Genomic DNA, 12,248 nt, shown 5'->3' on the forward strand with positions numbered 1-12,248 from the left:
CCTTTTTGGTCACCAGGAAGGGCTGGCTGCACCCCCTCAGACTGGCCAGGGCAGAGGATGCCTTCAGGAAACCATGTCCCACAGAACAAGGTCCAGCCTCCTCTGGGTCAGACCTCACCCTGCCTGACGTTCCAGACCCGACCTACATATCTGCAGGGGTCATAGGGGGTGTGGTGGGAGGGGGACACGCGATGGAGAATGTGTGTGCACTGGCCGGTGAGGTTTGCCTTGATAAGGGGAGGCCCAGCGCCCTGCGAAGAGCCTTGTGCCACATGCCCACAGTGGGGCAGGCCCCGCCCGTGGCTCCCAGGTCCCCAGGCCTCAGCTTGGGAACCTCGCCCTCCACCGCCCTCCCAGCCTGAGGTCAGCCCCACACCACCTGTGTCACCATGGAGTGGAGATGCGGACACCACCTTTGGTAAGCATTTCTCAGTTTTTATTTAGTGAGGATCTTGGTCCCGGCATTTCCGCTGGCCCTTGGAAAGCTGTGCCCAAGGGTCGGGCAGCACACCTCCGGGCAAAGTGAGGCAAACACAGCAGTCCCAGGCGGAGAAGTGGGCTAGAACCCGGGCCCACCAGGGCCTTTAGGGGAAGGCCTCAGGCCCGGAATGCCAGGCTGGAGGACAGTAGGGCCCCTGTGGCCCGGGAGTCACACGCAGTGAGAGAGGCGGGCCGAGCTGTGGCATTTATTATATCTGCTTTGGCGAAAATAAATAATTCTTCACAAACGTTTTTCTCTGGCAAAACTTGCCGAATGAGGGAGGCGCAGGTGCAAAGCTCTAGGGAGTAATACTGCATGGACTGGGGGACGCTGGGCTGGGCTGGGCTGGGCTGGGGGGGGTGGGGGGGTACAGCCCAGCCCTCCTCCCCAGCCCTGGGGCAGGGCCTGAGGGGGAGATAAAGGCACAGGTGAGGGGAGGGGTACTCGCTACCCCTCTTTCTTCAGCGCAGCAACAGAGTGGTCGGTGGAGGGGTCGACAGCAAGTCCCCTTCTAGCAGCTGTGAGGGGCCCCTTGTCCTGACTCCTGCGCTGGTCATGGAGAGAGGCCCAGGAGGGGGGATCTCAGCCCGCCCCAGGGCCCCCACCTCACGGGGCAGGGAAGCTGGGGGACCCAGCCCTCAGCACCGGGACCCCAGGGGGCTGGGGAAGGGCGGAGCAGGGTGGGGTGGGGGGAACACTCAGCAAGGGGGCGAGCCGGGTGGGAGCTGTGGGGGCGCAGGGGCAGGACTGGCGGGGGCGCGCATGCGCAGGGCATCGGGTGGGAAGGCCACGTTAGTGCAGAAAAGGCCCAGGAGCAGCTGGCGCTGGCACTCCTCCCACTTGGCCAGCGCGTCCCCTAGCGAGAGGCTGGTGCGCATCCAGCTGGGCAGTGCCTCGCTGTAGGTGGCACAGGACAGCTGCACAGACGGCAGTGACTGGGCGCGGCGCAGCTCCACCTGCTCCGACAGCCTGCAGGTGGGGAGGGATGGAGGGCGGGAGGGCTTTAGAGGCGGCCCCTGGGGCTTCAGGCCTGGGGGAGACACAACAGTGAGGGGGGCTCACCTGGACGGCAGGTGGCTTCCCAGCTTCCTCTTGGCACGCATCACCAGGTACTGGCAGATGCTGCCTGTCTGCTCCTTCATCCACCGGATGTCCTCAGGGACGTCAGGCAGCCATTCCAGCAAGCTGGGCGGGGACGGGAGGCGTGGCCTCAGGGCCCATGGCTCCTCCCCCTCCCCCACGCCCACCCCACCCCGGCCTGCGCCCCAGCTTCTGGGACCCCGAACCCGGCAACTCTGCCGCATCCCCCCGCCAGCGGCCTTCTCCCCACGGTGTCCACCACTCACGGATGACGAAGTCTGGTCCCCCACGGTCCCCGCCCAAGCCCCCTACTCCCCTCACCGGATGGTGAAGGACACAGCGCTCTCCAGCGGCAGAGTGTAGGGCACCATCATGGCTGTGGCCAGACGCACAGGCAGCATGTTGGAGAAGGCGGTCAGCAGGTCCTTGGGCTCTATGCAGGCCTCCAGCAGGGCTGGGGGTGGGCGCAGGAGGGACGCTGACCAGCAGCCGGGGAAGCCAGGCCCTCCCCGCTCCTCTGCTCCCCACCAGCCAGGGACCCCCATCCCCCACGCCAGCTGCACACACCCTCATTGAGCCTCGCAGGCAGATGTTCCAGGATGTGGTCCTCCAGGGGTGGCTGCAAGGGGCCCTCCGCTAGGGCCCTCTCTGTGGCCCCCTGGGCCTCCTCCACATCCTCATCCTCGGGGGCACGGGGGCGGGCCGGGGGCAGCGCCAGCAGAGGGTTGGGCCTGTTCAGGAGGCCTGGGTGGGGACCCCCCAGACAGGTGATCAGCACGGGAGCAGGGGCAAAGGCGAGGAGCCACCACGTCCGCCCACCGCACCCACGCCTGCTCCAGGGGGCACCCACGCACCGTTGCGCCTCAGAAAACGCAGCCCGTCCCTGTAACCCTGCTTGCACATCTCCCGCAGCACCTAAGGCAGGGGGACGATGAATAGGAGCGGGGAGGCACCAGGAGAGAGCCGGGGTGCCCTGCTCCGCCCTCTGGAGCCCCCACAGCCCCTTCCTTCCGTCAAGGTGACAGGGATCCGGGCTGCTGGATGGGGGGCCTCAATGGAGAGTCTGTGCAGCGCCCACCTCTGCCTGGTCCCTCAGGAGAGGCCTTGCGGCAGCTCGCTCCCCTGGCACTGGGCCGGGACAGGCTCAGCGGGCCCCCTGGCGAAGGGCTCACCGTGGGCTCGGGCGGGAACAGGGCCTTGGACAGGCGGTAGAGATTGCGCAGGTTGAACTGGATGCTGGTGTTGGTGAACCGGAGCTCGTGGATGTTGGTGGAGCTGTCCTGTGGGCAGATGTCACTCTCTCCCGAAAAGGGGGACACGGTGATGGTGTTCTTGAGCTCGTAAAGTGGCAGGTTGTCTGAGATGCCGCCATCAACATAGCGCTGCAGGACACACGGCCACACAGGGAGAGGCCTGAGGACTGAGCTGGCTAACCCACTGGGCCACCTCGGGCCCCACCCCGTGGCTATTTCCTTCGAGCCTTTCACCCACTGGGCACTGGCCACGGGCTGCCGAACAGATGGCCAGACCTTGGGGGAGGGGCAGAGACAGCCACAGGAAGTATGCATCTCCAGGGGGCCCGCCTGGCTCTTGAGTAACGTGGAAGTGAGGCAACAGGCTGGGGGGGGTGGGGGGGGGGAGGCACCGCTGCCTTTCCTCCTCCCCACTGCCTCGTCCCACCGCCTGCCCAGGGAACAACTCTGGTCGCCCAGGAAAGGTGCCCCGGGGATACTCACTACGCCCTGGAGGGCCGGAGGGATGAGGCCGCAGTACACAGGGATGAAGGTACTGCAGACGTTGGCCTGTGGGGCAGGGACAGAGAGGGCGTGGTGAGCAGGGACCCTGAGCTCCTACGGTGCCCGACGCGGGATGCGGCCCACCACGGCCCACCTGGATGAGCTCGTCCTTGGAGCCGAAGTGGGATATAATGACGTTCTCGCCATCAGAGACGCGGGTCAGGGAGATGCCCAGACGCCCGCTGGCGCGCTCATGGCTGTCAGCAGGCAGGGTCTTCAGCAGGCAGCCACGGATGGTCTTTACCAGGTTGAAGGAGGGGTGCAGTGGACCCAGGAACCGCTTCCGGGCCTCCTTAGACACCTCGATGATGTTGGCACCTGCCTCGCCTGGGTGAGCAGGGCCAACAGTCAGGGCTTGCCACCACCCCATGGTTCCATGCCCAGAGCCACAGCGCGCACAGCCACGGCACCGCCATCTACCCTGGAGAACTCCCAGTATCCATCACGAGGCCTGGCCCATGACGGGGACCTTGCTTCCTGCCCCCAGAGAGACAGAGGTAGGCTACCACCCCTGGAGGGCAGACAGCTGGGGCCAAGGCCTTCCCTCTGCCCAGTATTTCCCAACTGCTTGCCCCGATCCATGAGTCACTGGGCCTGACCTGGCGTGGCCCCCGGCCTGTGAAGGGGGGGTGGGGGGGAGGCAGAGGCTCAACCCTGACCAGCCTTAGCCTTCACACACTTGGCCGGACCCAGGGAGTCCCGCACAGGCCCGTGGGCATGGGATTGGAAGGAGCGGGGTCCCACTGCCCCTGAGAAAGCTCCCCCAACACTCTTCTTGGACAGAGCCCGCCACGCTGTGGAGACTGTAGCTGCCCAAGACCGCTCCTGAAAAAGAGGCTCCTTGGGGGTAGGGGGGGTGTCCTGGGAGCCACCTCCACAGCAGTAAGCCAGGTGTGGCCTGAGGCCAGCACGCAGGTAGACAGACGCTGGCTGGAAGGCCTCGAGAGGGCGGGGCAGGGCCCCCGGGGCCCAAGGATGCGGAGCTGTGCTCTACCCCAGCCCCTCAGGGCAAAGGTCACTGGAAGGGGCAGCGGAGAGCCCCGAACAGGCTCCTGCTGGGCAGGGCATTCAAGGACCTGTTGACCCTTCTGTCACCCTGGCTGCCCTAGGAGCCGGGGGCTGGGCACCTCTCCCAGGACTCCTGAAGTACTCAGTGTGCCGTAAACAGCACTTGACGCGCCTGCCTGAAGTGCCTGCGAGCAGAGAAGGCCGTCCCGGTGCACACCCACCTCTGCACCGCCGCTGGAGGGGCTGGGGGGCCCGGAAGCACCCCTCACCCCAGGAGAGTGCGTTGGCCACACCGGGGAACCCAGGCCCTCAGTGGGCGGCGGGCAACGAGGGAGAGGGCGGGGAAGAGTTTGCCTTGCCCAGGCCCTACCGGCCAAGTTCCTCCTCCAGATGCCCTGGGAGGCACCAGGCTACGGTACCCAAAGACTCTTCAGAGGCCACCCCATACAGGGCCCCAGGAACAGCGTAGCCCCAGGACACAGTGACCTGGGCCACTGCCGGGCTACCGGGGCCCCTCCCCCGACTCTCACGGTCCCGCCCACGAGTTACTTTCTCTTTCCAATGAAATACCTTCTGCTGCACCTGTCCGTCCTCCAGCCTTTGCGCCCTGAAAGGCCAGAGCCTCGGCCCCAGAGGCGCGCGTGGCCCCACCCCAATCCCTGGGCACCTCGATGCAAAACAAACCAGGCCCCGCCCCCGGGCCGGCGCCCGAGCTCGGACCTTCCCCCCGGGTCCTGGGCGCGGGCAAAAGACCCCTCCCCACCCGACCCGCGCCCCTGCCAGCTTCCCAGAGCGGACGGGCCGGGGCGGGGCGGGGCGGGGGACGCTCTACCCTCTGGAAGAACATCCGCCCGGCCTCCGCTCACCCCGGCAGGACCCCCGCCGGATCCCGGCCCCGTCCCCTCACCCAGGCAGGCCCCCTGTCCCGTCCGCTTACCTGGCAGGACCCCTGTCCGGCCCCCTCGTTCAGGCAGGCCCCCTGTCCCGCCCCCTCGCCCAGGCAGGACCCCGCGCCGGATCCCCGCCCCGCCCCCTCACCCAGGCAGGCGCCGGTGACCAGCGCCGTGGCGGTGAGCGCCCCGGCCGAGGCGCCGTAGATGTGCGTGGCGTTGGCCACCAGGAAGGGCGCGTGCTCGCGGAGGCAGGAGGCCACGCCGATGTGGTAGACGCCCAGGAAGCCGCAGCCCGCGAACGAGATGTTCCACGTCGCCTCCTTGGGGAACATCGCTGCGGCCCTCCGGGCTCCGGGGCTCGCTGCGCGCCGCGCGCTCCCGCTCGTTCCGGGGCCGGACCGGGCCGGGCCCGCGGTCGCTCTAGCTCGGGTCCCCGCCTGCGGAGGCGGAGACGCTGTGCCTGGCGGTGGCGGAGGCGGTGTTTTTAGTGGGGGCGGGCGGGGGCGGGGCCAGCACGCGCCGCCCAATCGGAGCGCGCGGGGAACGGCCGCGCCCTCCGGGGGCCTTGGGGCCCCGCCCCCGGGCCCGAGACCCAGTGCCCGGCCTCGCCGGGAAGCTGGAGGGAACACACAGTGGCCCAGGGGTGTAGGGAGGGGGAGCGCAGGCCTGGGGCGCGCGGAGTCTGGGGGCCCGAGAGCCTCGTACAAATCCGGAGACTTGCGAGGGGCAGTCACCGCCTCGCTCCTGAGGGGCCCACCTACAACACCCACTCGGGACACTGAGGAGCTTGCCCCAGGGCAGGGACCCCAGGACTCATCCACAGACTGACTCATAAGTATCTAGGGCTGGAGGCGAATCACACACAACTCCCAGAGCTAACACTAGTGCTATAGACCTCAACCTGACGCCCAGGCCCTAGCTGCCCGCGGGGGCGGCCCCTCCATAGCTAGGAGCTAACCAGGGTTCTACGTGGGTAAGAGTCAGGCCCTCCCCTCCCCCCCCGCCCCTGCTAATTGCCCCAGCAGGTGGAGCACTCCTGTGATGTCACCCTCACACCCTTCCGCATTTTTCTCCTGGAGTGTAGGGCAGGCATAGTCTGGCTTGAATCCAGGAGCCAGCCCTGCACCTCACCCCACCTTCCAGACAAGGGGCTGGTCTGTGCTGGGGTGGTGGGATGCCTCTGCCTCCTCAGCAACACCCACACCCTAGGCAGAAGCCGGTGCCAGGGCTATGGAGGTCTGGGCTGCGGCTCAGGACTGCACCCCCCACCCCCTTCAGGCCCAGGCTGAGAAGCCAGAGCAGGGCTTCCCCAGGACGGGACCATCTGGGTCATGCTGTCCATCCCTCAGCCTCTGTGCTCTCAGCCACCCATACTTGGCACCAACGGTGTGTCTGACAGAGGGACTGCACAGGATAGAGCAGTGGAGCAGGGTCAGTCCAGACCCAGCCCTATTTGAGGGGCGGGGGAGACATTGTTTACATAAGTTCAAAATGAGGACTGATGGGGGACCGGGAGCGGAGGGCACAGGACTGCCTAGGCTGCGGGACAGCATGCACAAAGGGGTGCGGAGGGGAGCCCAGACCCGGGTATTGGAAGAGAGGAAAACAGGAGATATTTATCGGACTTTGACTTAGACCAGTTGACCTTCTCTTGCACATGGGGACCCTAACCCCCAAGTGCCTTGGATGGATGTACAGTGCAGAGACTATGGCCCCAGCAGGATGATCAAGGCCCCTTCTGACTGAGACCTTGGGGAAGCTGCTGGAAGCAGCCGGGGGCAGAAGGTATGGTACAGTGGGGATGAAGCACACCCCAAAGCTGGCCTGGAAAGCCCAGGGGTTCACCAGGGTGACCACCAAGAGGTGCAGGCTGAGCCAGGGACCTGCTCCAAGGACAAGCCAGGGTCCAGGCCCTTCCTGCTTCTGAGGGACTGTGGGGCCTTGAAGGGTGGCCCTGCCCCAGTGCCGGGAGACCTCTGCCCCCATTTCCACATCAGAGTTGCACTGTTTTGGATACACATCCCTCTCTCCAGGCCCCTGGGACTGTCTGCTCTGGAGCCAGGAACATAGCAGCACTTCCAGGAACCCTGGCTGGGGGTGGGAGGTGGCCCCCCTCCCTCCCAGTGTGGATGAAAACCCTGCTGTTTGCTGTGTAATCACATAAAAAAAATATTTTGAGAGAGGGCACATGTGAGCACGTGGGGAAGAAGGCAGGGGAAGAATCCCAAGACGTGGGGCTGGATCCCAGGAACTGTGAGATCATGATCGGAGCTGAAATCAAGAGGACCCTCCACCATCTGAGCCACCCAGGCGCCCCTGAAAGGTGGTTTTACTCAGGCGGAGGTACGGGACCCGAGCGTGTAAGTACTGACCTGCCGTGTAATCATTCTGCCAGGCGGGTGTCATGCTTCCAATCCCACACAGGACCCCTCTCTTCCCGGTCTGAGGTCTGCCCACGGACTTTAGGCCCCCTCCTCCAGGGAACCTGGGGCATCCACAACGCCACCCTCCCTGCCCCTTGCAGCACATGCTGCTGGAACACGTGCGGTGATGCCTCGTGGCCCGTGTCCCACCGACCACAGGAGCGGGTTCTACCTCCTCCCCCAAACCCGAGTCCCACGCTAGTCCCCACTCCTCTGGGTAACCAGGAGGGCCTCAGGCCTTCTTACATCCATCCCATACACACTCCTGTCCCACAGGCCTCATCCTCCCTCCCTGAGAGAGGCCCTCCACCCCCAGACGTTCCTTTTGTGCTCCTTCCTTACCTGTTCCCTGCAGAACAACCCACGAGGACGTCAGAGCTGTAGCCTGGCACCAGATGTACATACAGTACAGCCCGGCGCTGACCCAGAGCCATCAGAGGGAGAATCAGAGTGTCTACTGGGTGGTCTGGCATTGGTGGGCAGAGGACCCAAGGCCCAGGAGACTATAAACCACTGCAGGGCCAGGATGGTGGCTGGGTGGGCACGGGCAGGCCTGCCCCTGGACTTAGGGGGCACATGGCCCAACAACACTGCCTACGAGCCCCTTCCTCATCTGGCCAGACCGTCAGATAGCTGTGGTAACCAAGCCTCAGAGCAGGAACGTGACTGCCCCGAGGTGCCGAGATTAAAAGTGGAGCTTGAGGGGCGCCTGGGTGGCGCAGTCGGTTAAGCGTCCGACTTCAGCCAGGTCACGATCTCGCGGTCCGTGAGTTCGAGCCCCGCGTCAGGCTCTGGGCTATGGCTCAAAGCCTGGAGCCTGTTTCCGATTCTGTGTCTCCCTCTCTCTCTGCCCCTCCCCCGTTCATGCTCTGTCTCTCTCTGTCCCAAAAATAAAAATAAACGTTGAAAAAAAAAATAAAAAATAAAAGTGGAGCTTGAACATGAACTGGAGCCCAGACTCCACAGGAAAACCTACAGATCGCACACGCACCACCACACCTCTTTCTCGTGTGTGACTGAAAAATGCTACCAGTCTTGGGGCAACCAACTGCTGGCCTCCACCAGCCAGAGCCCCCTGAGAGCACTGCAGACCACCCACTGCTGCCTTTGAAGTGTTCCTGTGTGTCCCCTGAAGGCTTCACTTCCTGGGGAGGCCCCAGCAGTCCTCAGGAGTCAGGACTGTGCCCAAGAAGGCTTACGTCCCCTCCAGAGCCTACTCAAGGATTGGCGCACCCTAGATCCGTAGGAGGTGCCCCCCCATCCCAGGTACCCATCTCTGCACCAGATCCCCAGTTCCTCACGTCACCAGGAAGGGTTTGGGTTTCTCCTGGGATGAAGGCCTGCCCACCCACTGTGGGACCCCCTCTTCCCCCACACCTGCCCTGTGCCAAGGCCGCACTCTCACAAAACACTCACAGGTCGCTCAAAAGATACGTAAAAAGGGTTTTATTTGCAGGAGAGCAGGACTCTAATCAAACAAGCCAAATCCCATGTCATCATCCGACTCCTCTGATTCTTCCTTCTTCTCGTCTTTCTTCTCCTCTGCTGTGGGGAGGAAGGGCACAGTGAGCAAGGCTCACAGCGCATGCCAGATTCCCAGCAGAGACCCTGCCCCAGCCTCCACTTACCTGCAGCTGGGGTGGAACCAGCAGCGGGAGCTGCAGATCCTGGGGCAGCAGAGACGGCCACCGCCCCACCAGCAGGCACACTGGCCAGCTTGCCAATACCTATGGAAGTCAGGGGAGAGGAGATCAGAGCAGGTGCTCGCCTGAAGGCCCCTTGGGGGTGGACAAGACAGTCTGCCCGATATAGGGAGACATCACCAAGTGCCAGCGTCACAAGCTTCTCTGTCCTCCCACACAGGCGGCTCTGCCTCTGCCACATACACGCACCCCAGCCCCCTACAATGTCCTGTCTGGAAACTGTCTAGGAATCCCTCCCTGCCCCCCCCCCCCAAACACCCCTGGGTGACCGCACCCACCCCAAAGGAAGCTGGACAAATGCATTTACATCCGGGACAGGACTAAGTCAGCTACCTGGGTCCAGATCCTCATCCCCAGCTGTTTGCCGAGCTGGCTGTGCCCCATGAAGTACACACACAGGGATAGAACCACCGTCCCAACAGCACCACTTCCAAACAATTCCATCAGCTGCAGCCTCATGCCACCAGAAAACCATCTGCCCGGCAAAGAGGGGCAGGGACCTGTGGTCTCTCCCACACCCAGTCGGTGCTCCCAACCCCCCGAGAACACATGGTGAGATCTGTTCATAAAACCCCAATTCCCGGCTGTCTGGGTGGCTTAGTCAGTTAATCCGGCTTCGGCTCAGGTCATGATTTTACAGTTCATGACACATCGGGCTCTGTGCCGACAGCGCACAGATCCTCTGTCTCCCTCTCCCTCTCACGTTCTCTTAAAAAAGAAACAAACATTAAAAAATATATTTAAAGATGGAAATGATACCCAGTTCCGAACCCTGCAGGTGGGGTGGGCAGCCGGCCGGGTGACAGCACCAGCACCCTCTGCTGCCCTCCCACGAAGAATGTCTAGAAGCATCCCTGGCACAAGCCCACTGAAGCCTGCTCACTTCTCTGGGTGAGGCTTCTCGAGTGCTCTGGTCCACAAGCGAAACCTGGCAGGCCACAGGCTGACCGGCAGGGATTAGGATGGACCACGAGAACGAAACCCCCCAGCACACAATCTCACCCTGGGCAATGACGTCTTCGATGTTTTTTCCGTTCAGCTCACTGATGACCTAGAACCACAACCAGCAGTTATCAGAGGCTCACTACTGCGCCCCACACCCTAACTTCACCTCCTGGAACCAAGGAGCACAGAGAAAACGCCCCCGAGCCTCAAGCCCTGCCCTGTCCAGCCCAACCCTTATGGCCCGCACGTGCGTTCTCTAATCTAAGCCTGTCGCTAGCGAGAACCGGACCACTCCCGGCATTTCCCGAGCAAGAATCGCACAGCATCTCGGTTTATCCTAGCCACACGCCGGAACGTTGTTAGCGAGGCGGATGAAAGACAACGTCATTAAAACGCGTCCTGCCCTTTCCACTTCTCTAACACAAAGTCACTTGGACGTTTTAAACTGCGCTGTAACTTCCATCTCGGGTCCCCGGAACCAGGCTGGAGTCCGCCTCACGCCCCCCCCCCCCCCGCCTCACTGTCCCTTCTTTGGGGTCGCAGCAGCCCCACGCCCGCCCCGAGCACACCACGCCGCGCTTTCTCAAGGGTGAAACCCGCGCCGCCGAGGCCACAGGCCTCCATATGCACAGCGTCGGGCCATCCGGGGGCTGCGGGGGCTGCGGGGCCTGCGGGGCGGCTACCTTGTTGAGCCGGTCGTCGTCCGCCTCGATGCCCACGCTGTCCAGAATCTTCTTGATGTCCTTGGCACTGGGGGAGGCATTGCCCCCGAGGGCGGCCAGCAGATAGGAGGCGACGTAGCGCATCCTGAGGCGGGAGGAGACGGCGGCGGCGTGACTCGGAGGCCGTCCGCCCCGGCCCCCTCCAAGACCCGGCCGGCGCCTGTCCGCCCCTCCCCGGGACCCCCACGGCCCCCACGGCCCGCGCCCTGGCCCCGCCGCCCACTCACTCGGCGGCGGACTAGCCTCACGCGTGCGACCTCGGCGGCGTCAGGGACGGAAAGGAAGTCGCAGGCGCGGGGGGCGGGGGTAATCCGCTACCCAGAAGCCCCCGGGATCCGCGTGCCGCGCCGCGAGGGCGCCTCCGAGTGACGTCACAGGGCGCCCAGGCGGCGGAGGCGAAGAGGCCTCGCTTCGCACAGTCCCGCAGCAGCAAAGGCGAAGGGCAGCTCCAGGGCCGCCTTCCTGTACCACGCGGGGACGAGTGTCCCCCGACCTTCTTGGGATGGCGGGGCGAGCGAGCTTGCAGCGCGGCCGCGACTCCCGCCACACATCTCTGTGCGGCAGACGTGGCCGTCGCCGTGGGAGGACTCCAAGTCCCATGGTGCACCACTACCGGAAGTGCGGGCGCGCTTTCTGTGCCGACGCACGCGGCCGGCTGGCTGCCGGTTGGTTCCTGGCCGCGGGGACTGTGGGGACCCGCGGTATTCCCGCGCACCCAGGCCAATGAGGTGGGCGAGTCCGGCCCGCGCTCACACTGCGGAGCCGAGCGGCCTGGGCCTGGTGGCTGCACCCCTGCGGGGTCGTGTGGACTCCGAACTCACCTCTGTGTCCACGTGCCACTTGTTCACTGCACGGTATCCGGGACCCCGCCGCCGGTTGGCGTGGCGAGGGGAAGCAGGCCTGGCCCTGCTTCTCCGGAACCTAAGTTTAGAGCGCGCGAACACGCAGAGTAAATAAACGAGTCGATCCAGACCGAGATAAGCTCGAAGGGATGAGGTGGCCCTGAGAACTGGGGCGAGCGCCAGGCAGAAGGGTCAGGTGCAAAGGCCTCACCGTGGCTGGGGATGGGTCCAGAAGCAGGAGCCAGCCCAGCCCGTGGGGGGCTGTCACAGCGAGGCCAACCTTCGGGTGTAGTGCATCAAGCACGGGTGTGTTCATGCAAACCACACGGTTCCTGTGGGCGGCCTCGCTGTCTGG

General features: G+C 64.5%; 2 protein-coding genes and 1 non-coding gene across 4 annotated transcripts; all 3 read right to left on the reverse strand.

The window, feature by feature from the left end:
- Positions 1-414: 414 nt before the first annotated feature.
- PNPLA2 (patatin like phospholipase domain containing 2) lies at positions 415-5,721 on the reverse strand. Its single transcript, XM_047878489.1, has 9 exons — positions 5,404-5,721; positions 3,452-3,684; positions 3,298-3,363; positions 2,734-2,943; positions 2,416-2,476; positions 2,129-2,305; positions 1,883-2,015; positions 1,544-1,666; positions 415-1,450 (listed from the first exon to the last, which is right to left on the reverse strand). The coding sequence occupies exons 1-9, from the start codon at positions 5,588-5,590 to the stop codon at positions 1,180-1,182; spliced, it is 1,461 nt and encodes a 486-aa protein (XP_047734445.1). The 5' UTR covers positions 5,591-5,721; the 3' UTR covers positions 415-1,179.
- Positions 5,722-9,112: 3,391 nt separating this feature from the next.
- On the reverse strand, positions 9,113-11,439 carry RPLP2 (ribosomal protein lateral stalk subunit P2). 2 transcript variants are annotated; one of them, XM_047823402.1, is made up of 5 exons: positions 11,279-11,439; positions 11,013-11,136; positions 10,387-10,435; positions 9,310-9,408; positions 9,113-9,223 (listed from the first exon to the last, which is right to left on the reverse strand). In XM_047823402.1, exons 2-5 carry the CDS (start codon positions 11,133-11,135, stop codon positions 9,150-9,152), a joined length of 345 nt encoding a protein of 114 aa, XP_047679358.1. In that variant the 5' UTR covers position 11,136; positions 11,279-11,439; the 3' UTR covers positions 9,113-9,149. The 2 variants fall into 2 exon arrangements, with proteins under 2 accessions (XP_047679358.1, XP_047679357.1); XM_047823401.1 differs by having other exon boundaries at positions 9,113-9,226.
- Positions 10,221-10,354, reverse strand: LOC125147296 (small nucleolar RNA SNORA52). Its single transcript, XR_007145124.1, has one exon. It is a non-coding gene; the product is annotated as a small nucleolar RNA SNORA52 (small nucleolar RNA).
- Positions 11,440-12,248: the final 809 nt, after the last annotated feature.

The sequence above is a fragment of the Prionailurus viverrinus genome, chromosome D1 (assembly GCF_022837055.1).
Source record: "Prionailurus viverrinus isolate Anna chromosome D1, UM_Priviv_1.0, whole genome shotgun sequence".
Taxonomy (NCBI): Eukaryota; Metazoa; Chordata; class Mammalia; order Carnivora; family Felidae; genus Prionailurus; species Prionailurus viverrinus.